The following is a 26,171-nucleotide window of genomic DNA, read 5'->3' as shown; positions in this document are numbered from 1 at the left end:
ACAGTCCCCATGCTGAGGACCAGAGACACAGTCCCCATGCTGAGGACCAGAGGGACAGACGGAGACACAGTCCCCATGCTGAGGACCAGAGACACAGTCCCCATGCTGAGGACCAGAGACACAGTCCCCATGCTGAGGACCAGAAGGACAGACAGAGACACAGTCCCCATGCTGAGGACCAGAGGGACAGACGGAGACACAGTCCCCATGCTGAGGACCAGAGACACAGTCCCCATGCTGAGGACCAGAGACACAGTCCCCATGCTGAGGACCAGAGGGACAGACGGAGACACAGTCCCCATGCTGAGGACCAGAGACACAGTCCCCATGCTGAGGACCAGAGACACAGTCCCCATGCTGAGGACCAGAGACACAGTCCCCATGCTGAGGACCAGAGACACAGTCCCCATGCTGAGGACCAGAGGGACAGACAGAGACAGAGACACAGTCCCCAGCAGCAGAAGGACAGACAGAGACAGAGTCCCCTGCAGGTAGGGCAGTCACCATTACAAATTTTAAGTTGACGATAAATTACCACATGAATGAGATTTACAATTTTATTTTTTTATTTTTTTCATACAATTTGTATTTCTGGTTGCCCTTTAGGCTTCGTGATCACAAATTGCACTTTAATATGAAACAAAAATAACTTAAATCTAAAACCAGAAATCGCTGACACATTTAATTATTTATTCTTTCCAGAACATGCACAAAATAGCGGAAAATCTACAAGCTTACAACGTGTGTGTGTGGGGTGTTGTTTTTGGCAGCAAATTTCTATTTTAGTTTTAGTCACTTGAATAGTTTTCATTTTGTTCTAGTCACATTTTAGTCACCTGGAATGTTATGTCCAGTTTTAGTCGACTAAATGTCATGCGATTTTAGTCGACTAAATCTACAGTTGATTTAGTCGACTAAAATGTATTTTAGTCGACTAAATACATTTAGTCGCGCTGCGACGCGCTGTGAGCTTGTAGATCTGCTATTTTCAGCATGCAACCAACTGCAAAATGACTCATACTGTCCACTAGTCCACTAGTTTTTGAAAATATACGGACATTTTTCAACATGGAAACGATTGACGGTTATGCAAAAACAAGTGTGATTGTCTCAGATGCTGTTCTCTGGCAGTTATCTCAGATTGTCTCAGATACAGTTATCTCAGATTGTCTCAGATACAGTTATCTCAGATTGTCTCAGATACAGTTATCTCAGATTGTCTCAGATGCAGTTATCTCAGATTGTCTCAGATGCAGTTATCTCAGATTGTCTCAGATGTAGTTATCTCAGATTGTCTCAGATGCAGTTATCTCAGATTGTCTCAGATGTAGTTATCTCAGATTGTCTCAGATACAGTTATCTCAGATTGTCTCAGATGCAGTTATCTCAGATTGTCTCAGATGCAGTTATCTCAGATTGTCTCAGATACAGTTATCTCAGATTGTCTCAGATACAGTTATCTCAGATTGTCTCAGATGCAGTTATCTCAGATTGTCTCAGATGCTGTTCTCTGTTCTCTGGCAGTTATCTCAGATTGTCTCAGATGCAGTTATCTCAGATTGTCTCTGATGCAGTTCTCTGGCAGTTATGGATTGTTGTGTAATAATGGTGACAGGAGGAGCAGAGGGACAGTTATGGATTATTATACAACAGGTCGTTTCGAGGAAGCAATCTGATTGGTTGAAACGGCTTCTAGCCGTGGGTTAAACCAGCACCATTCACCACCTAATCAAAACAAATAATTCAGCTGCTCTGTTTTCCCAGAGCGCTAGCAAACTCGGTGGCTAGGCTAGCTAGTTTCTTGGGACATTTGTGGTCGTAGTGACTACATCTGTCATTAAAAAATATATATTATTATTATTATTATTATTAATGTGATTATTGCCACTTCAGTGATGCTTGCGGAACTCGACGAGTTCCGCAAGCATCACTGAAGTGGCAATAATCACATTAAACCACACCCTCTCGTTAAACCACACCCTCGAGTGTAATATTGCTTAATTGTGTAATAATGGTGACAGGAGGACCAGAGCCCCCAGCAGCAGCAGAAGGGCTCCCCCTACAGGCGGGCTAAGACCTCGTCCTTCCTGAAGAGGACCCGCTCGTGCGTGACAGCGAGTCGTGCGGTCGCTGTGGCGACGACGACGGCGGCCGCAGCACGACGACGCGCTCCGGACGGAAACACCGCCTCCATGAAGTCAAAGTCGGCCGTCGCAGGTGATGATGATGAACTGCTCGTTACCAGAACCCTGATTTATCCTGACATCGAAATGTAATATAAACGTCTTCTAAATCATGACAATTCTCTGTAAAACCTCATGTTTCTGTATCAGTGGTGCTCAATGTTTCATGTCAAGGACCCCAAAAATTATATGTATTTGGCCGCCGACCCCCATCTGAAAATATGTTGTTCCAGCAGGGACCCCCCCAGAATATTTGAGTTAAAAATGTTCGCTCTGAAAGAATATATATTCAAAGATTTGCGCCACATATTCACGATTTTTCTAAAATAGCAGATCTACAAGCTCGTATAGCGCGGCACTCGGTGCTGCGCTATACGAGCTTGTAGATCTGCCCGCGTCCACGGGCACATCACGTGCACGTGATGTGCCCGTGGACGCGGGCACATCACGTGCACGTCAAATAAAAACAAAACAATAATATAATTATTTTTTAACGGATTAAAATGTCTTGGCACCCATTGTGTTATATATGTACAAGCTTTGTGATCTTGTATATGTGCTTTTATTAATTGATAACTAATACAATATAATAATGGTTAACCCATTTTGAGCGGGAACCTCTTTTGGTGTTAGCATTATGTTATGCTTTAGCTATTCAAAAATAGCAGATCTACAAGCTCATAGCGCGCCACCGTGTGGCGCGCTACAAGCTTGTAGGTCTGCTATTTTTGAAAAATCAAAGAACCACTGACATAGAAACATAGCTTTTTCAGAAAACTGTCAGGATGTAGAAGACATTTTTAGAATCTGATCTCAGGTCAAAGTGGGTTAAAGTGGTTAAAAGTATTGTGATGCTGTGCTAACACATGTCTCTAGGGACCCCCTTAGGTAATATTAGGCCACATGTCTCTGGGACCCCCTTGGGTAATATTAGGCTGTACTAACACATGTCTCTGGGGACCCCCTTGGGTAATATTAGGCTGTACTAACACATGTCCCTGGGACCCCCTTGGGTAATATTAGGCTGTACTAACACATGTCTCTGGGGACCCCCTTGGGTAATATTAGGCTGTACTAACATGTCTCTGGGGACCCCCTTGGGTAATATTAGGCTGTACTAACACATGTCTCTGGGGACCCCCTTGGGTAATATTAGGCTGTACTAACACATGTCTCTGGGGACCCCCTTGGGTAATATTAGGCTGTACTAACACATGTCTCTGGGGACCCCCTTGGGTAATATTAGGCTGTACTAACACATGTCTCTGGGACCCCCTTGGGTAATATTAGGCTGTACTAACACATGTCTTTGGGGACCCCCTTAGGTAATATTAGGCTGTACTAACACATGTCTCTGGGGACCCCCTTGGGTAATATTAGGCTGTACTAACACATGTCTCTGGGGACCCCCTTGGGTAATATTAGGCTGTACTAACACATGTCTCTGGGGACCCCCTTGGGTAATTAGGCTGTACTAACATGTCTCTGGGGACCCCCTTGGGTAATATTAGGCTGTACTAACACATGTCTCTGGGACCCCCTTGGGTAATATTAGGCTGTACTAACACATGTCTCTGGGACCCCCTTGGGTAATATTAGGCTGTACTAACACATGTCTCTGGGGACCCCCTTGGGTAATATTAGGCTGTACTAACACATGTCTCTGGGGACCCCCTTGGGTAATATTAGACTGTACTAACACATGTCTCTGGGACCCCCTTGGGTAATATTAGGCTGTACTAACACATGTCTCTGGGGACCCCCTTGGGTAATATTAGACTGTACTAACACATGTCTCTGGGACCCCCTTGGGTAATATTAGGCTGTACTAACACATGTCTCTGGGACCCCCTTGGGTAATATTAGGCTGTACTAACACATGTCTCTGGGGACCCCCTTGGGTAATATTAGGCTGTACTAACACATGTCTCTGGGGACCCCCTTGGGTAATATTAGGCTGTACTAACACATGTCTCTGGGGACCCCCTTGGGTAATATTAGACTGTACTAACACATGTCTCTGGGACCCCCTTGGGTAATATTAGGCTGTACTAACATATGTCTCTGGGACCCCCTTGGGTAATATTAGACTGTACTAACACATGTCTCTGGGACCCCCTTGGGTAATATTAGGCTGTACTAACATGTCTCTGGGGACCCCCTTAGGTAATATTAGGCTGTACTAACATGTCTCTGGGGACCCCCTTGGGTAATATTAGGCTGTACTAACACATGTCTCTGGGGACCCCCTTGGGTAATATTAGGCTGTACTAACACATGTCTCTGGGGACCCCCTTGGGTAATATTAGGCTGTACTAACATGTCTCTGGGACCCCCTTGGGTAATTAGGCTGTACTAACATGTCTCTGGGGACCCCCTTGGGTAATATTAGGCTGTACTAACACATGTCTCTGGGACCCCCTTGGGTAATATTAGGCTGTACTAACACATGTCTCTGGGACCCCCTTGGGTAATATTAGGCTGTACTAACACATGTCTCTGGGGACCCCCTTGGGTAATATTAGGCTGTACTAACACATGTCTCTGGGGACCCCCTTGGGTAATATTAGGCTGTACTAACATGTCTCTGGGACCCCCTTGGGTAATATTAGGCTGTACTAACATGTCTCTGGGACCCCCTTGGGTAATTAGGCTGTACTAACATGTCTCTGGGGACCCCCTTGGGTAATATTAGGCTGTACTAACACATGTCTCTGGGACCCCCTTGGGTAATATTAGGCTGTACTAACACATGTCTCTGGGACCCCCTTGGGTAATATTAGGCTGTACTAACACATGTCTCTGGGGACCCCCTTGGGTAATATTAGGCTGTACTAACACATGTCTCTGGGGACCCCCTTGGGTAATATTAGGCTGTACTAACACATGTCTCTGGGACCCCCTTGGGTAATATTAGGCTGTACTAACACATGTCTCTGGGGACCCCCTTGGGTAATATTAGGCTGTACTAACACATGTCTCTGGGACCCCCTTGGGTAATATTAGGCTGTACTAACACATGTCTCTGGGGACCCCCTTGGGTAATATTAGGCTGTACTAACACATGTCTCTGGGACCCCCTTGGGTAATATTAGGCTGTACTAACGCATGTCTCTGGGACCCCCTTGGGTAATATTAGGCTGTACTAACATGTCTCTGGGACCCCCTTAGGTAATATTAGGCTGTACTAACACATGTCTCAGGGGACCCCCTTGGGTAATTAGGCTGTACTAACATGTCTCTGGGGACCCCCTTGGGTAATATTAGGCTGTACTAACACATGTCTCTGGGGACCCCCTTGGGTAATATTAGGCTGTACTAACATGTCTCTGGGGACCCCCTTGGGTAATATTAGGCTGTACTAACATGTCTTTGGGGACCCCCTTAGGTAATATTAGGCTGTACTAACACATGTCTCTGGGACCCCCTTGGGTAATATTAGGCTGTACTAACACATGTCTCTGGGGACCCCCTTGGGTAATATTTGGCTGTACTAACACATGTCTCTGGGGACCCCCTTGGGTAATATTTGGCACTGGGTGAAAAAATGGGCTACAAAATCATGGGATAAAGAAAACTTTATTATTGTCCATTACATTTGACATAACATGGAAATGTGTCTTATACGCAGTCAGTTTACAACAATAAAAAACAACATTACATAAAATACACAGATGCATTTTAAATGCTTATTTTAAATGTCCACAAGCAGTATTGGCACAGACGACGTGCTTCGACCTTCTGCCTGATGGTAACACATTATTTTCCCCCCGATTTTGTAGGCCTCAAGGTCAGGTAGATTATAGTTATAGTCACCAATGTACACCGTTTTTAAATACAAATATTTATTTCCAAAAAAGGGGGGGGGGGTTACATAATAGGTGGTTAAACAACTAGTCGACTAAATCTACAGTTGCTTTAGTCGACTAAAATGTATTTTGGCGGGCCTTGATGCCGTCGTAATGACTGTTTTTACACTTGCTGAAACTATCTGATCTACAAGCTCACAACTAGGCAACTAGTCAACTAGTAAAAATAGAAGTGAATGCCCTAATGCTTACCGCCCCTACTCTCTCTCTCTCTCTCAGGTATCTTCTCCAATAAGTCCTCGCCCGCAGCATCAGTGAGGACTAGCATCTGGGTGCGGGGCAGTCCCATGGGCCTGTCCCCTCGGCCCAGGAAGGCCTGCCCCCCATGGTCACCCCACGCCGCCCCCCCCAGGCTGCCCACGCTGCCCAGGCCATGGTGGCCGTCGTCGCTGGACAGCGGGCGCGGCGGCGGCGGTGGCAGGCCGCAGCAGCAGTGCATCCTCGCCGCCATCAAGCCGTCCAACGTGGACAAAGAGAAGGTGAAGTTCTTCCGGTCGGACTTCACCTACAACCCTCAGTTCCAGTACAGCCAGCCCGTGGCTCCTGTGGTGCTGGAGCGGCACAGCAAGGCCTCGGACCGCTTCCTCACACAGGTGGGAAGGAAGGTTGTTTTATAACATGTTTCTCTTCTTTATAGAGCGCCGCAGTCCCGCCCCCCTACCACAGAGATCTCTGTATCTGTCTGTGTCCCACATGGAGATCTCTGTATCTGTCTGTCTGTGTCCCACATGGAGATCTCTGTATCTGTCTGTCTGTGTCCCACATGGAGATCTCTGTATCTGTCTGTCTGTGTCCCACATGGAGATCTCTGTATCTGTCTGTGTCCCACATGGAGATCTCTGTATCTGTCTGTCTGTGTCCCACATGGAGATCTCTGTATCTGTCTGTGTCCCACATGGAGATCTCTGTATCTGTCTGTCTGTGTCCCACATGGAGATCTCTGTATCTGCCTGTCTGTGTCCCACATGGAGATCTCTGTATCTGTCTGTGTCCCACATGGAGATCTCTGTATCTGTCTGTGTCCCACATGGAGATCTCTGTATATGTCTGCAGCACTGATTCATAAATCAGTGCTATTGAACACACTTTACGTCTGTGTGTTGTTTCATAAATCAGTGCTATTGAACACCCTTTACGTCTGTGTGTTGTTTCATAAATCAGTGCTATTGAACACCCTTTACGTCTGTGTGTTGTTTCGACAAAATATTGAACCAATGGAAAGTAGTAAAAAGTGCTTTGGACAAAACCTCTTAACTCCATTGGACCCTCAAAATGTCTGCTAAAGCAGCTAACTCCACCACCTCTCCCCCTCTCATGGAAGTAATTGACAATATATAAAGTCACAACACCAACTTTGATGAGGCTGTATTGCTTTGTTTAAAAAAATATAAGGTTTTCTTAATTGCCTGAAAAATGTATATTTTTCATTTCCTGAAAAATTAACATTTTGGAGTTAGGTGGTTTCCTCCCGACAGCAGAGATATACTGTATTTACTGTACATGTACTGTACATATACTGTACTTATACTGTACATATACTGTACATATACTGTACTTATACTGTACTTGTACTGTACATATACTGTACATATACTGTACTTATACTGTACTTATACTGTATTTGTACTTATACTGTACTTATACTGTACTTATACTGTACATATACTGTACATATACTGTACTGTATACTGTACTTATACTGTACTTATACTGTACTGTATACTGTACTTATACTGTACTGTACTGTACTTATACTGTACTTATACTGTACATATACTGTACATATACTGTACTGTATACTGTACTTATACTGTACTTATACTGTACTGTATACTGTACTTATACTGTACTGTACTGTACATATACTGTACATATACTGTACTTATACTGTATGTATACTGTACTGTATATTGTACATATACTGTACTTGTACTTATACTGTACTGTATACTGTACTTATACTGTACTTGTACTTATACTGTACTTATACTGTACTGTATACTGTACTTATACTGTACTTGTACTTATACTGTACTTATACTGTACTGTATACTGTACTTATACTGTACTTGTACTTATACTGTACTTATACTGTACTGTATACTGTACTTATACTGTACTTGTACTTATACTGTACTTATACTGTACTTATACTGTACTTATACTGTACTTATACTGTACTTGTACTTATACTGTACTTATACTGTACTGTATACTGTACTTATACTGTACTTGTACTTATACTGTACTTATACTGTACTTATACTGTACTTATACTGTACTTATACTGTACTTGTCTTATACATGTGTCATCTCTGTCGGGTGCATGGTGGAAGCCTCACGGGTGTCCATTTCTAAATGTTACTTTTCACGATTCAACGCAGCAGATCTGCAAGCTCACAGCGCTTCGCTTCCTGCCGCGTTCAGAGCTTGTAGATCTGCTGCGTTGGATGATTCCGTGCGACGCTGTAGTGTGATCGAGTAGCGGTGTCGATTTACGGGGGGAAAACAGTAAGCTGGTTTCTGTGCGACAGCAACGACTGACTGATTGATTGATTGATTGATTGATTGAATACTTCATTAGACAGAAATGCCAACAGCATGAAGTACATCAGCTGAGTCAGTCGGTTCTCTGTAGAGGCTGTGGTGGATTTGGTGCTACTGTAACCGTGCGGCGTGCGTGGTGATCACCTGATCAGGATGTTGACGCTGCTCTGAGTGGTCTGCTAGATCTGCACGCTTCGCATCGTATAAACATGAATAGTTCCAAAAATAACAGATCTACAAGCTCAGGACGCGTCGCACGGCACACACAGGAGGTGTGAGTGTGTGTTCCAACATGTGGTGTGGTCCCCCCGGCAGGCCGTCAGGGTCATGTATAAAGTGTGTTGTGTGTGTGTTCCAACTTGTGGTGTGGTCCCCCCGGCATGCCGTGCGGATCATGTATAAAGTGTGGTGTGTGTGAGTGTGTGTTCCAACTTGTGGTGTGGTCCCCCCGGCAGGCCGTCAGGGTCATGTATAAAGTGTGGTGTGTGTGAGTGTGTGTTCCAACTTGTGGTGTGGTCCCCCCGGCAGGCCGTCAGGGTCATGTATAAAGTGTGGTGTGTGTGAGTGTGTGTTCCAACTTGTGGTGTGGTCCCCCCCGGCAGGCCGTCAGGATCATGGAGCTGGCCCTGAAGAAGTACGGCAGCTACGAGACGTTTGAGCAGACCACGGGAGGAAACCTGCTGACCAGGAGCAGAGTCTGGACCGACGTCAGGAAGTACATGGAGAAGGAGGGTTGTGTGGGAGAGGTGAGAGTTTATACGTTATGGAGGGCTGTGAAATGAAATGAAATGAAATCTATATTTACCCAGGGTATCTGGGCTAAGCTCAAGAACTTGTTTCCAGCCAGGCCCTGCTCATAGAACACATTTCATCGTAGTGGTTCAATGCCTTGTTCAAGGGCACTTCAGCGGTGGTAATTTTAACGTGTCGGACGGCTGATTCGAACTGGGAACCTTCCGGTATCAAGACCGCGCCGCTATCCGTACGGCCACCGCTGCCTGCCTGTGTGGGAGAGGTGAGAGTTTATGGGGTGCATACTTAGTTTAGACTAGTCATTGGTTAGACATTGGTTAGACATGGGTTAAGGTTATGGAGGGCCGTGTGGGAGAGGTGAGAGTTTATGGGGTGCATACTTAGTTTAGACTAGTCATTGGTTAGACAGGTGTTAAGGTTATGGAGGGCTGTGTGGGAGAGGTGGGAGTTTATGGGGTGCATACTTAGTTTAGACTAGTCATTGGTTAGACATGGGTTAAGGTTATGGACGGCTGTGTGGGAGAGGTGGGAGTTTATGGGGTGCATACTTAGTTTAGACTAGTCATTGGTTAGACATGGGTTAAGGTTATGGAGGGCTGTGTGGGAGAGGTGAGAGTTTAACCCATTCTGGACGGGAACCCCTTTAGGTGCTGAAAAATAGAGAGAACGTTTTTAACTCAAATCGTTGCTTCCGAGGGGGTCCCTGGAACAACATATTTTCAGGTGGGGGTCGGCGGCCAAATACATATAATTTTGGGGGGTCCTTGACATGAAATATTGAGCACCACTGATACAGAAACATGAGGTATTTCAGAAAACTGTCAGGATTTAGAAGACATTTTTTTAAATGTCGACGTCAGGCCTAAATGGGTTAAACATTCTGGAGGGCTGTGTGGGAGAGGTGATACTGTACATGGAGAAGGTTGGGGAGGTGAGAATAATATTATTTATATATATTTATTAATACTATTTAAACATTCAATACATGGAGATGCGTGTGTGTGTGTGCGTGTGTCTGTGTGTGGCGTGTGTCTGTGTGTGTGTGTGTGTGTGTGCTTGTGTCTGTGTGTGTGCATGCGTGGGTGCGTGCCACACAGATCGTGGTGCACGTGACAGACGACCTCCTGTCCAGAGCGTCCATGACGGTGGTCAACTGTAGACCAACGCTGACCATCAACATCTGCACCGCACGAGAACACTGGCTGGAGGGGATGCTACGGCACGAGATAGGTACCGTACATATTACTGTAGTTACTGTACATATTACTGTAGTTACTGTACATGGAGGGGATGCTACGGCACGAGATAGGTACTGTACATATTACTGTAGTTACTGTACATGGAGGGGATGCTACGGCACGAGATAGGTACTGTACATATTACTGTAGTTACTGTACATGGAGGGGATGCTACGGCACGAGATAGGTACCGTACATATTACTGTACATATTACTGTAGTTACTGTACATGGAACACTGGCTGGAGGGGATGCTACGGCACGAGATAGGTACCGTACATATTACTGTAGTTACTGTACATATTACTGTAGTTACTGTACATATTACTATAGTTACTGTACATATTACTGTAGTTACTGTACATGGAACACTGGCTGGAGGGGATGCTATGGCATGAGATAGGTACCGTACATATTACTGTACATATTACTGTAGTTACTGTACATATTACTGTAGTTACTGTACATATTACTGTAGTTACTGTACATATTACTATAGTTACTGTACATATTACTGTAGTTACTGTACATATTAATGTAGTTACTGTACATATTACTGTAGTTACTGATAGGTACTGTACATGGAGGGGATGCTACGACACCAGATAGGTAGTTACTGTACATATTACTGTACGTATTACTGTAGTTACTGTACATATTACTGTAGTTACTGTACATATTACTGTACGTATTACTGTAGTTACTGTACATATTACTGTAGTTACTGTACATATTACTGTACGTATTACTGTAGTTACTGTACATATTACTGTAGTTACTGTACATATTACTGTACGTATTACTGTAGTTACTGTACATATTACTGTAGTTACTGTACATATTACTGTACGTATTACTGTAGTTACTGTACATATTACTGTAGTTACTGTACATATTACTGTACGTATTACTGTAGTTACTGTACATATTACTGTAGTTACTGTACATATTACTGTAGTTACTGTACATATTACTGTAGTTACTGTACATATTACTGTACGTATTACTGTAGTTACTGTACATATTACTGTAGTTACTGTACATATTACTGTAGTTACTGTACATATTACTGTAGTTACTGTACATATTACTGTAGTTACTGTACATATTACTGTACGTATTACTGTAGTTACTGTACATATTACTGTAGTTACTGTACATATTACTGTACGTATTACTGTAGTTACTGTACATATTACTGTAGTTACTGTACATATTACTGTACGTATTACTGTAGTTACTGTACATATTACTGTAGTTACTGTACATATTACTGTACGTATTACTGTAGTTACTGTACATATTACTGTAGTTACTGTACATATTACTGTACGTATTACTGTAGTTACTGTACATATTACTGTAGTTACTGTACATATTACTGTACGTATTACTGTAGTTACTGTACATATTACTGTAGTTACTGTACATATTACTGTAGTTACTGTACATATTACTGTACGTATTACTGTAGTTACTGTACATATTACTGTAGTTACTGTACATATTACTGTACGTATTACTGTAGTTACTGTACATATTACTGTAGTTACTGTACATATTACTGTACGTATTACTGTAGTTACTGTACATATTACTGTAGTTACTGTACATATTACTGTACGTATTACTGTAGTTACTGTACATATTACTGTAGTTACTGTACATATTACTGTACGTATTACTGTAGTTACTGTACATATTACTGTAGTAACTGTACATATTACTGTAGTTACTGTACATATTACTGTACATATTACTGTAGTTACTGTACATATTACTGTACATATTACTGTACATATTACTGTAGTTACTGTACATGGAGGGGATGCTACGACACCAGATAGGTACTGTACATATTACTGTACATATTACTGTAGTTACTGTACATATTACTGTAGTTACTGTACATATTACTGGAGTTACTGTACATATTACTGTAGTTACTGTACATATTACTGTACGTATTACTGTAGTTACTGTACATATTACTGTAGTTACTGTACATATTACTGTACGTATTACTGTAGTTACTGTACATATTACTGTAGTTACTGTACATATTACTGTACGTATTACTGTAGTTACTGTACATATTACTGTAGTTACTGTACATATTACTGTACGTATTACTGTAGTTACTGTACATATTACTGTAGTTACTGTACATATTACTGTACGTATTACTGTAGTTACTGTACATATTACTGTAGTTACTGTACATATTACTGTACGTATTACTGTAGTTACTGTACATATTACTGTAGTTACTGTACATATTACTGTACGTATTACTGTAGTTACTGTACATATTACTGTAGTTACTGTACATATTACTGTACGTATTACTGTAGTTACTGTACATATTACTGTAGTTACTGTACATATTACTGTACGTATTACTGTTGTTACTGTACGTATTACTGTAGTTACTGTACATATTACTGTAGTTACTGTACATATTACTGTACGTATTACTGTAGTTACTGTACATATTACTGTAGTTACTGTACATATTACTGTACGTATTACTGTAGTTACTGTACATATTACTGTAGTTACTGTACATATTACTGTACGTATTACTGTAGTTACTGTACATATTACTGTAGTTACTGTACATATTACTGTAGTTACTGTACATATTACTGTACATATTACTGTAGTTACTGTACATATTACTGTACATATTACTGTAGTTACTGTACATGGAGGGGATGCTACGACACCAGATAGGTACTGTACATATTACTGTACATATTACTGTAGTTACTGTACATATTACTGGAGTTACTGTACATATTACTGTAGTTACTGTACATATTACTGTACATATTACTGTAGTTACTGTACATATTACTGTAGTTACTGTACATATTACTGTAGTTACTGTACATATTACTGTACATATTACTGTACATATTACTGTAGTTAGTGTACATATTACTGTAGTTACTGTACATATTACTGTACATATTACTGTAGTTACTGTACATGGAGGGGATGCTACGACACCAGATAGGTACTGTACATAGTACTGTATTTACTGTACATAGAACACTGACACCAGATAGGTACTGTTGTACATATATTATACTGTACATGTGTCACGCGTCAGCACGTTGTGAGCTTGTAGATCTGCTATTTTCAGGATGCAACCAAGTGTAAAATGACTTATACTGGATCTCTCGTCCACTAGTCACTTCCTAACATTTTAGTCTAGTTTATTTTTTTTTATTGATGAAATTGTCAGTATATTTAGTTGTAGTCATCATAGGTTAGTTTTCATTTAGTTTCCATTTAGTTTTCGTCAGTGGTAAAAGGTAGTCGACGGACATTTTGTTGTCAGTTAGTCGACGAAATCAACACCGGCCTGTGAATGATCCGTATGGTGGATCTCTGTAGCGTTCCATCCTGTATAGATCCGGTCCTGGTCTTGTGGTGGATCTCTGTAGCGTTCCATCCTGTACAGATCCGGTCCTGGTCTTGTGGTGGATCTCTGTAGCGTTCCATCCTGTACAGATCTGGTCCTGGTCTTGTGGTGGATCTCTGTAGCGTTCCATCCTGTACAGATCCGGTCCTGGTCTTGTGGTGGATCTCTGTAGCGTTCCATCCTGTACAGATCCGGTCCTGGTCTTGTGGTGGATCTCTGTAGCGTTCCATCCTGTACAGATCCGGTCCTGGTCTTGTGGTGGATCTCTGTAGCGTTCCATCCTGTACACAGGTGTACCACTGACACTAATGAGGGCTCTGTTCCATTTAGTGTGCCACGGCCTCTGCAGCGTTGAGCAGCACCTTGACACGGTTTGACCTGAATGGAACACGACCCCGACAGCCATTAGTATGATTGGTGACACCCGTGTCTGTCCTACGGTTTCACGCCAGCCTGCGTGTCTCTGCCGTGTCTCTGCCGTGGCTCTGCCGTGTCTCTGCCGTGTCTCTGCCGTGTCCCCCCCCCCCCCCACTGTAGAGCGTGTGCATATCTTGTTACCGGGACGGACCGTTTGTTTCACCCATCACCCAAATCATTGAATTCTAGACGGGAACCCCTTTTGGTGTTTTAAAGCATTATCTATTTCATTTCATTTCATTTCATTTCAAACATGAGGTTTTAACCCTGTGAGAACCACTGACACAGAAACATGAGGTTTTAACCCTGTGAGAACCACTGACACAGAAACATGAGGTTTAACCCTGTGAGAACCACTGACACAGAAACATGAGGTTTAACCCTGTGAGAACCACTGACACAGAAACATGAGGTTTTAACCCTGTGAGAACCACTGACACAGAAACATGAGGTTTTAACCCTGTGAGAACCACTGACACAGAAACATGAGGTTTTAACCCTGTGAGAACCACTGACACAGAAACATGAGGTTTAACCCTGTGAGAACCACTGACACAGAAACATGAGGTTTTAACCCTGTGAGAACCACTGACACAGAAACATGAGGTTTTAACCCTGTGAGAACCACTGACACAGAAACATGAGGTTTTAACCCTGTGAGAACCACTGACACAGAAACATGAGGTTTTAACCCTGTGAGAACCACTGACACAGAAACATGAGGTTTTAACCCTGTGAGAACCACTGACACAGAAACATGAGGTTTAACCCTGTGAGAACCACTGACACAAACATGAGGTTTAACCCTGTGAGAACCACTGACACAGAAACATGAGGTTTTAACCCTGTGAGAACCACTGACACAGAAACATGAGGTTTTAACCCTGTGAGAACCACTGACACAGAAACATGAGGTTTAACCCTGTGAGAACCACTGACACAGAAACATGAGGTTTTAACCCTGTGAGAACCACTGACACAGAAACATGAGGTTTAACCCTGTGAGAACCACTGACACAGAAACATGAGGTTTTAACCCTGTGAAAACCACTGACACAGAAACATGAGGTTTTAACCCTGTGAAAACCACTGACACAGAAACATGGTTTTTCTGAAAACTGTCAGGATTTAGAAGACATTTGTGTAGAATCGTCCTCAGGTCATACGTGTTTTTCTCCTACAGGCACCCACTACCTCCGTGGCGTCAACAACAGCCAGCAGCCGTGGAGCAGCGGGGCGGGACGCAGGCGCCACGGCCTGAGACCCCCCAACCCCACCGAGGAGGGTCTGGCCAGCCTGCACAGTGTCCTGTACAGGTAGGGAGACCCCCCCCCCCCCCAACCCCACCGAGGAGGGTCTGGCCAGCCTGCACAGTGTCCTGTTCAGGTAGGGAGACCCCCCCCCAACCCCACCGAGGAGGGTCTGGCCAGCCTGCACAGTGTCCTGTACAGGTAGGGAGACCCCCCCCCCAACCCCACCGAGGAGGGTCTGGCCAGCCTGCACAGTGTCCTGTTCAGGTAGGGAGACCCCCCCCCCCCCCCCCAACCCCACCGAGGAGGGTCTGGCCAGCCTGCACAGTGTCCTGTTCAGGTAGGGAGACCCCCCCCCCCCCCCCCCAACCCCACCGAGGAGGTTCTGGCCAGCCTGCACAGTGTCCTGTTCAGGTAGGGAGACCCCCCCCCCCAACCCCACCGAGGAGGGTCTGGCCAGCCTGCACAGTGTCCTGTTCAGGTAGGGAGACCCCCCCCCCCCAACCCCACCGAGGAGGGTCTGGCCAGCCTGCACAGTGTCCTGTTCAGGTAGGGAGACCCCCCCCCCAACCCCACCGAGGAGGGTCTGGCCAGCCTGCACAGTGTCCTGTTCAGGTAGGGAGACCCCCCCCCCCCCCCCCAACCTCACCGAGGAGGGTCTGGCCAGCCTGCACAGTGTGCTGTTCAGGTAGGGAGACCCCCCAACCACTACCATGAAATGTTCTATGAGCAGGGCCTGGCTGGAAACAAGTTCTCGAGCTTAGCCCAGATACCCTGGGTAAATATAGTAATCATCAGCTTAGCCCAGATACCCTGCAGGGTAAATATAGTAACTTTGCTTTTGTAACTTTGTGCTCAACCTTTTTCACGTCAAGAACCCCCAGAATGATCTGTATTTGGCTGCAGACCTCCATCTGAAAACATGTTGTTCCATCCAGGGATCCCCCAGAAGCAAAGATGCGAGTTAAAAACGTTGAAAGAACTCTGAAAGAATATATATTCAAAGATTTGCGCCACATTTTCAAGACTTTTCAAAAATAGCAGATCTACAAGCTCGTAGCGCTATGAGCTTGTAGATCTGCTATTTTCCAATAGCTAAAGTATAGAGCATCGCAGTCCCGCCCCCTTTCATGATGACGCCAGGCCCAGGAAATAATTCCCAATGCATTTTTCCTCATAGACATTTCAAAAAGTATTTATTTAAAGACCTTTTAAGTGTCGTACAAAGCCAACTCGAGTCATGACAACAAACACAATATTATGGACCAAACAAATAATTACAAAGAAGAAAAACAACAAGTGTTGTAACCTGCCGTATTCTTCTTCTTTCTAATTATTTGTTCAGCCCGAAATTTTTTGTTTGTTGTCATGATTTGTCAGAACTCGAATTGGCTTTGTACAAGGCTTAAAAGATCTTTAAATAAATACTTTTTGAAATGTCTTTGAGGAAAATTAACGGGGAATCATTTCCTGCCCTGGTAGGGGGCGGGACTGCAACGCTCTATAACATAATGCTTAAAACACCAAAAGGGGTTCCCACCCAGAAGTGGTTAATAGCAACCTAAGTAATACGTCGCTAACCCCTGTCCCGTCCCACTTGTCCCACACAAGCGACACTTCTTCTGTCCCCTCAAATGACCAACGTGTTCACCCTGTTGTGTCCAGGAACTACCCCACGCTGTGGCGCGCTGCCCTCCTCTACTACACGGTGCACCGCGCCAGCTCCGCCTCCTTCTGCCAGCTGTACCACAGCCTGGGACGCTTCGTCCAGGACCCGCACACCCGCTGGGACTACTGCGTCCGCGCCAAGAGGGGCCAGACCAACACCTCTCTGCCAGGTAGGTCTCTGCTGCGTTGGCACCAAGAGGGCCACACCAACACCTCTCTGCCAGGTAGGTCTCTGCTGCGTTGGCACCAAGAGGGCCACACCAACACCTCTCTGCCAGGTAGGTCTCTGCTGCGTTGGCACCAAGAGGGCCAGACCAACACCCCTAGGTCCCTGCTGCGTTGGCACCAAGAGGGGCCAGACCAACACCTCTAGGTCCCTGCTGCGTTGGCACCAAGAGGGCCAGACCAACACCTCTAGGTCCCTGCTGCGTTGGCACCAAGAGGGGCCAGACCAACACCTCTAGGTCCCTGCTGCGTTGGCACCAAGAGGGGCCAGACCAACACCTCTAGGTCCCTGCTGCGTTGGCACCAGGAGGGCCAGACCAACACCTCTAGGTCCCTGCTGCATTGGCACCAGGAGGGCCAGACCAACACCTCTAGGTCTCTGCTGCGTTGGCACCAAGAGGGGCCAGACCAACACCTCTAGGTCCCTGCTGCGTTGGCACTAGGAGGACCAGACCAACACCTCTAGGTCTCTGCTTCGTTGGCACCAAGAGGGCCAGACCAACACCTCTAGGTCTCTGCTGCGTTGGCACCAAGAGGGCCAGACCAACACCTCTAGGTCTCTGCTGCGTTGGCACCAAGAGGGCCAGACCAACACCTCTAGGTCTCTGCTGCGTTGGCACCAAGAGGGGCCAGACCAACACCTCTAGGTCTCTGCTGCGTTGGCACCAAGAGGGCCAGACCAACACCTCTAGGTCTCTGCTGCGTTGGCACCAAGAGGGGCCAGACCAACACCTCTAGGTCTCTGCTGCGTTGGCACCAAGAGGGGCCAGACCAACACCTCTAGGTCTCTGCTGCGTTGGCACCAAGAGGGCCAGAAATGTCCAGGAAGGACCCCACGCTGTGGCGCGCTGCCCTCCTCTACTACACGGTGCACCGCGCCAGCTCCGCCTCCTTCTGCCAGCTGTACCACAGCCTGGGACGCTTCGTCCAGGACCCGCACACCCGCTGGGACTACTGCGTCCGCGCCAAGAGGGGCCAGACCAACACCTCTCTGCCAGGTAGGTCTCTGCTGCGTTGGCACCAAGAGGGCCAGACCAACACCTCTAGGTCCCTGCTGCGTTGGCACCAAGAGGGGCCAGACCAACACCTCTAGGTCCCTGCTGCGTTGGCACCAAGAGGGGCCAGACCAACACCTCTAGGTCCCTGCTGCGTTGGCACCAGGAGGGCCAGACCAACACCTCTAGGTCCCTGCTGCATTGGCACCAGGAGGGCCAGACCAACACCTCTAGGTCTCTGCTGCGTTGGCACCAAGAGGGGCCAGACCAACACCTCTAGGTCCCTGCTGCGTTGGCACCAGGAGGACCAGACCAACACCTCTAGGTCTCTGCTTCGTTGGCACCAAGAGGGCCAGACCAACACCTCTAGGTCTCTGCTGCGTTGGCACCAAGAGGGCCAGACCAACACCTCTAGGTCTCTGCTGCGTTGGCACCAAGAGGGCCAGACCAACACCTCTAGGTCTCTGCTGCGTTGGCACCAAGAGGGGCCAGACCAACACCTCTAGGTCTCTGCTGCGTTGGCACCAAGAGGGCCAGACCAACACCTCTAGGTCTCTGCTGCGTTGGCACCAAGAGGGGCCAGACCAACACCTCTAGGTCTCTGCTGCGTTGGCACCAAGAGGGGCCAGACCAACACCTCTAGGTCTCTGCTGCGTTGGCGGAACTTGGCACCAAGAGGGCCAGACCAACACCTCTAGGTCTCTGCTGCGTTGGCACCAAGAGGACCAGACCAACACCTCTAGGTCCCTGCTGCGTTGGCACCAGGAGGACCAGACCAACACCTCTAGGTCTCTGCTGCGTTGGCACCAGGAGGGCCAGACCAACACCTCTAGGTCCCTGCTGCGTTGGCACCAGGAGGGCCAGACCAACACCTCTAGGTCTCTGCTGCGTTGGCACCAAGAGGGGCCAGACCAACACCTCTAGGTCCCTGCTGCGTTGGCACCAAGAGGGGCCAGACCAACACCTCTAGGTCTCTGCTGCGTTGGCACCAGGAGGGCCAGACCAACACCTCTAGGTCCCTGCTGCGTTGGCACCAATAGGGCCAGACCAACACCTCTAGGTCCCTGCTGCGTTGGCACCAGGAGGGCCAGACCAACACCTCTCTGCCAGGTAGGTCTCTGCTGCGTTGGCACCAAGAGGGCCAGACCAACACCTCTAGGTCTCTGCTGCGTTGGCACCAAGAGGGCCAGACCAACACCTCTAGGTCCCTGCTGCGTTGGCACCAAGATGGGCCAGACCAACACCTCTAGGTCCCTGCTGCGTTGGCACCAAGAGGGCCAGACCAACACCTCTACGTCTCTGCTGCGTTGGCACCAGGAGGGCCAGACCAACACCTCTAGGTCTCTGCTGCGTTGGCACCAGGAGGGCCAGACCAACACCTCTAGGTCCCTGCTGCGTTGGCACCAAGAGGGGCCAGACCAACACCTCTAGGTCTCTGCTGCGTTGGAACCAGGAGGGCCAGACCAACACCTCTAGGTCCCTGCTGCGTTGGCACCAGGAGGGCCAGACCAACACCTCTAGGTCTCTGCTGCGTTGGCACCAGGAGGGGCCAGACCAACACCTCTAGGTCTCTGCTGCGTTGGCACCAGGAGGGCCAGACCAACACCTCTCTGCCAGGTAGGTCCCTGCTGCGTTGGCAACAAGAGGGCCAGACCAACACCTCTAGGTATCTGCTGCGTTGGCACCAGGAGGGCCAGACCAACACCTCTCTGCCAGGTAGGTCCCTGCTGCGTTGGCACCAAGAGGGCCAGACCAACACCTCTCTGCCAGGTAGGTCTCTGCTGCGTTGGCACCAAGAGGGGCCAGACCAACACCTCTAGGTCTCTGCTGCGTTGGCACCAGGAGGGCCAGACCAACACCTCTAGGTCCCTGCTGCGTTGGCACCAGGAGGGCCAGACCAACACCTCTAGGTCTCTGCTGCGTTGGCACCAGGAGGGCCAGACCAACACCTCTAGGTCCCTGCTGCGTTGGCACCAAGAGGGGCCAGACCAACACCTCTAGGTCTCTGCTGCGTTGGCACCAGGAGGGCCAGACCAACACCTCTAGGTCCCTGCTGCGTTGGCACCAAGAGGGCCAGACCAACACCTCTAGGTCTCTGCTGCGTTGGCACCAGGAGGGGCCAGACCAACACCTCTAGGTCTCTGCTGCGTTGGCACCAGGAGGGCCAGACCAACACCTCTAGGTCCCTGCTGCGTTGGCACCAAGAGGGCCAGACCAACACCTCTAGGTCTCTGCTGCGTTGGCACCAGGAGGGGCCAGACCAACACCTCTAGGTCTCTGCTGCGTTGGCACCAGGAGGGCCAGACCAACACCTCTAGGTCTCTGCTGCGTTGGCACCAGGAGGGCCAGACCAACACCTCTAGGTCTCTGCTGCGTTGGCACCAGGAGGGCCAGACCAACACCTCTAGGTCTCTGCTGCGTTGGCACCAGGAGGGCCAGACCAACACCTCTAGGTCCCTGCTGCGTTGGCACCAGGAGGACCAGACCAACACCTCTAGGTCTCTGCTGCGTTGGTACCAAGAGGGGCCAGACCAACACCTCTCTGCCAGGTAGGTCCCTGCTGCGTTGGCACCAGGAGGGCCAGACCAACACCTCTAGGTCCCTGCTGCGTTGGCACCAGGAGGGCCAGACCAACACCTCTAGGTCTCTGCTGCGTTGGCACCAGGAGGGGCCAGACCAACACCTCTAGGTCTCTGCTGCGTTGGCACCAGGAGGGCCAGACCAACACCTCTCTGCCAGGTAGGTCCCTGCTGCGTTGGCACCAAGAGGGCCAGACCAACACCTCTAGGTCTCTGCTGCGTTGGCACCAGGAGGGCCAGACCAACACCTCTCTGCCAGGTAGGTCCCTGCTGCGTTGGCACCAAGAGGGCCAGACCAACACCTCTAGGTATCTGCTGCGTTGGCACCAGGAGGGCCAGACCAACACCTCTCTGCCAGGTAGGTCCCTGCTGCGTTGGCACCAAGAGGGCCAGACCAACACCTCTCTGCCAGGTAGGTCTCTGCTGCGTTGGCACCAAGAGGGGCCAGACCAACACCTCTAGGTCTCTGCTGCGTTGGCACCAGGAGGGCCAGACCAACACCTCTAGGTCCCTGCTGCGTTGGCACCAGGAGGGCCAGACCAACACCTCTAGGTCTCTGCTGCGTTGGCACCAGGAGGGCCAGACCAACACCTCTAGGTCCCTGCTGCGTTGGCACCAAGAGGGGCCAGACCAACACCTCTAGGTCTCTGCTGCGTTGGCACCAGGAGGGCCAGACCAACACCTCTAGGTCCCTGCTGCGTTGGCACCAAGAGGGCCAGACCAACACCTCTAGGTCTCTGCTGCGTTGGCACCAGGAGGGGCCAGACCAACACCTCTAGGTCTCTGCTGCGTTGGCACCAGGAGGGCCAGACCAACACCTCTAGGTCCCTGCTGCGTTGGCACCAAGAGGGCCAGACCAACACCTCTAGGTCTCTGCTGCGTTGGCACCAGGAGGGGCCAGACCAACACCTCTAGGTCTCTGCTGCGTTGGCACCAGGAGGGCCAGACCAACACCTCTAGGTCTCTGCTGCGTTGGCACCAGGAGGGCCAGACCAACACCTCTAGGTCTCTGCTGCGTTGGCACCAGGAGGGCCAGACCAACACCTCTAGGTCTCTGCTGCGTTGGCACCAGGAGGGCCAGACCAACACCTCTAGGTCCCTGCTGCGTTGGCACCAGGAGGACCAGACCAACACCTCTAGGTCTCTGCTGCGTTGGTACCAAGAGGGGCCAGACCAACACCTCTCTGCCAGGTAGGTCCCTGCTGCGTTGGCACCAGGAGGGCCAGACCAACACCTCTAGGTCCCTGCTGCGTTGGCACCAGGAGGGCCAGACCAACACCTCTAGGTCTCTGCTGCGTTGGCACCAGGAGGGGCCAGACCAACACCTCTAGGTCTCTGCTGCGTTGGCACCAGGAGGGCCAGACCAACACCTCTCTGCCAGGTAGGTCCCTGCTGCGTTGGCACCAAGAGGGCCAGACCAACACCTCTAGGTCTCTGCTGCGTTGGCACCAGGAGGGCCAGACCAACACCTCTCTGCCAGGTAGGTCCCTGCTGCGTTGGCACCAAGAGGGCCAGACCAACACCTCTCTGCCAGGTAGGTCTCTGCTGCGTTGGCACCAAGAGGGGCCAGACCAACACCTCTAGGTCTCTGCTGCGTTGGCACCAGGAGGGCCAGACCAACACCTCTAGGTCCCTGCTGCGTTGGCACCAGGAGGGCCAGACCAACACCTCTAGGTCTCTGCTGCGTTGGCACCAGGAGGGCCAGACCAACACCTCTAGGGCCCTGCTGCGTTGGCACCAAGAGGGGCCAGACCAACACCTCTAGGTCTCTGCTGCGTTGGCACCAGGAGGGCCAGACCAACACCTCTAGGTCCCTGCTGCGTTGGCACCAAGAGGGCCAGACCAACACCTCTAGGTCTCTGCTGCGTTGGCACCAGGAGGGGCCAGACCAACACCTCTAGGTCTCTGCTGCGTTGGCACCAGGAGGGCCAGACCAACACCTCTAGGTCCCTGCTGCGTTGGCACCAAGAGGGCCAGACCAACACCTCTAGGTCTCTGCTGCGTTGGCACCAGGAGGGGCCAGACCAACACCTCTAGGTCTCTGCTGCGTTGGCACCAGGAGGGCCAGACCAACACCTCTAGGTCTCTGCTGCGTTGGCACCAGGAGGGCCAGACCAACACCTCTAGGTCTCTGCTGCGTTGGCACCAGGAGGGCCAGACCAACACCTCTAGGTCTCTGCTGCGTTGGCACCAGGAGGGCCAGACCAACACCTCTAGGTCCCTGCTGCGTTGGCACCAAGAGGGGCCAGACCAACACCTCTAGGTCTCTGCTGCGTTGGCACCAAGAGGGGCCAGACCAACACCTCTAGGTCCCTGCTGCGTTGGCACCAGGAGGGCCAGACCAACACCTCTAGGTCTCTGCTGCGTTGGCACCAGGAGGGCCAGACCAACACCTCTAGGTCCCTGCTGCGTTGGCACCAAGAGGGGCCAGACCAACACCTCTAGGTCTCTGCTGCGTTGGCACCAGGAGGGCCAGACCAACACCTCTAGGTCCCTGCTGCGTTGGCACCAGGAGGGGCCAGACCAACACCTCTAGGTCTCTGCTGCGTTGGCACCAGGAGGGCCAGACCAACACCTCTCTGCCAGGTAGGTCTCTGCTGCGTTGGCACCAGGAGGGCCAGACCAACACCTCTAGGTCCCTGCTGCGTTGGCACCAAGAGGGGCCAGACCAACACCTCTAGGTCTCTGCTGCGTTGGCACCAAGAGGACCAGACCAACACCTCTAGGTCTCTGCTGCGTTGGCACCAGGAGGGCCAGACCAACACCTCTAGGTCTCTGCTGCGTTGGCACCAGGAGGGCCAGACCAACACCTCTAGGTCTCTGCTGCGTTGGCACCAGGAGGGCCAGACCAACACCTCTAGGTCTCTGCTGCGTTGGCACCAGGAGGGCCAGACCAACACCTCTAGGTCTCTGCTGCGTTGGCACCAGGAGGGCCAGACCAACACCTCTCTGCCAGGTACAGATCCTGATCTTTTCCTGAAGGTTTTCTGAAAATGTTTTCCCTGACCGTTTTATTCACTGATTAGTCTAAGACCAGGTGTATCTGATGGTTGTGTTGCAGGTTGCTTCAGTAAGGACCAGGTGTATCTGATGGTTGTGTTGCAGGTTGCTTCAGTAAGGACCAGGTGTATCTGGACGATGTGTTGTGTTGCAGGTTGCTTCAGTAAGGACCAGGTGTATCTGGACGATGTGTTGTGTTGCAGGTTGCTTCAGTAAGGACCAGGTGTATCTTGATGATGTGTTGTGTTGCAGGTTGCTTCAGTAAGGACCAGGTGTATCTGATGGTTGTGTGTTGCGTTGTGTTGCAGGTTGCTTCAGTAAGGACCAGGTGTAACTGGACGATGTGTTGTGTTGCAGGTTGCTTCAGTAAGGACCAGGTGTATCTGGACGATGTGTTGTGTTGCAGGTTGCTTCAATAAGGACCAGGTGTATCTGGACGATGTGTTGTGTTGCAGGTTGCTTCAGTAAGGACCAGGTGTATCTGGACGATGTGTTGTGTTGCAGGTTGCTTCAGTAAGGACCAGGTGTATCTGGACGATTTGTTGTGTTGCAGGTTGCTTCAGTAAGGACCAGGTGTATCTGGACGATGTGTTGTGTTGCAGGTTGCTTCAGTAAGGACCAGGTGTATCTGGACGATGTGTTGTGTTGCAGGTTGCTTCAGTAAGGACCAGGCGTATCTGGATCATGCGTTGTGTTGCAGGTTGCTTCAGTAAGGACCAGGTGTATCTGGACGATGTGTTGTGTTGCAGGTTGCTTCAGTAAGGACCAGGTGTATCTGATGGTTGTGTGTTGCGTTGTGTTGCAGGTTGCTTCAGTAAGGACCAGGTGTATCTGATGGTTGTGTGTTGCGTTGTGTTGCAGGTTGCTTCAGTAAGGACCAGGTGTATCTGGACGGCATCCTGAAGATCCTGAGGAACAGAGAGCAGATCAACTTCCCCATGCTGATGGCTCTGGGGAAGGTACCGTACTGTCATACCATTTAGATCCTGAGGAACAGAGAGCAGATCAACTTCCCGTACCGTACCATGGTACCGTACCGTACCATGGTACCGTACCGTACCATGCTGATGGCTCTGGGGAAGGTACCATTTACGCTGCACAGCGGGTCTTTGTGTCCTTTGGATTGTAATGTATTGTATTTATGTATTAGTGATGCGAGATTATTCGGCAAACACATCTGTATCGGCCGATTTTGGTTGTTTTTTGATTAATCGGCAACGGTTCGATGAATCAATCAGACCGATTACCCGAAGTAACAGCTTGAACAGATCTACAAGCTCACAACATAAGCTATTAAAGTAAAATCTGACTTGCCTAAGCCTGCAGTGCAGACACCCTTTTACATGGATGTTTCAGAATCCATGTAACCGCTGCGTGCGTGTGTGTGTGCGTGTGCGCATGCTCGTGTGTGTGTGTGTGTGTGTGTGTGTGTGTGTGTGTGTGTGTGTGTGTGTGTGTGCGTGTGCGTGTGTGCGTGCGCACCAGGTATCGTTCGAGGACGTGGAGCGCCTTAGGGGCGTGGCCCAGATGGACAACGTGCGCATACCTCACTTCCTGCAGGACCAGGAACGCTACGCCAAGCAGCTGGACCGCATCATGGAGGTCAACGACCTCACTGACCACGAGCTCAGGGTCCTCATCTGACACCCCGAGGGGGTCCCTGGAGGACACAGAGGTTCACTGGGGGTCCCTGGAGGACACAGAGGTTCTCCCTGGAGGACACTGGGGGTCCCCGGGGGTCCCTGGCGGACACAGGGGGTCCCTGGGGGTCCCTGGAGGACACAGGGGGACCCTGGAGGACACAGGGGGTCCCTGGAGGTCCCTGGAGGACACAGGGGGTCCCTGGGGGTCCCTGGATGACACAGGGGGTCCCTGGAGGACACAGGGGGACCCTGGAGGACACAGGGGGTCCCTGGAGGTCCCTGGAGGACACAGGGGGTCCCTGGAGGACACAGGGGGTCCCTGGAGGACACAGAGGTTCACTGGGGGTCCCAGGAGGACACAGGGGGTCCCAG

The 26,171-nt window shown here is 49.3% G+C and overlaps 1 protein-coding gene across 1 annotated transcript; it reads left to right on the top strand.

Moving 5' to 3' along the window:
* Nucleotides 1–313: 313 nt before the first annotated feature.
* Nucleotides 314–26,171, top strand: matcap2 (microtubule associated tyrosine carboxypeptidase 2). Its single transcript, XM_079530703.1, has 9 exons — nt 314–491; nt 2,022–2,217; nt 6,272–6,645; nt 9,202–9,345; nt 10,450–10,582; nt 15,623–15,755; nt 17,355–17,527; nt 25,018–25,115; nt 25,642–26,171. The coding sequence occupies exons 2-9, from the start codon at nt 2,193–2,195 to the stop codon at nt 25,798–25,800; spliced, it is 1,239 nt and encodes a 412-aa protein (XP_079386829.1). The 5' UTR covers nt 314–491; nt 2,022–2,192; the 3' UTR covers nt 25,801–26,171.

This window comes from Electrona antarctica, assembly GCF_951216825.1.
Source record: "Electrona antarctica genome assembly, contig: scaffold_61, whole genome shotgun sequence".
In the NCBI taxonomy this organism is placed as follows: domain Eukaryota; kingdom Metazoa; phylum Chordata; class Actinopteri; order Myctophiformes; family Myctophidae; genus Electrona; species Electrona antarctica.
The sequence above is the reverse complement of the archived record's forward strand: the minus strand, read 5'-3'. Positions and strand labels throughout refer to the sequence as shown.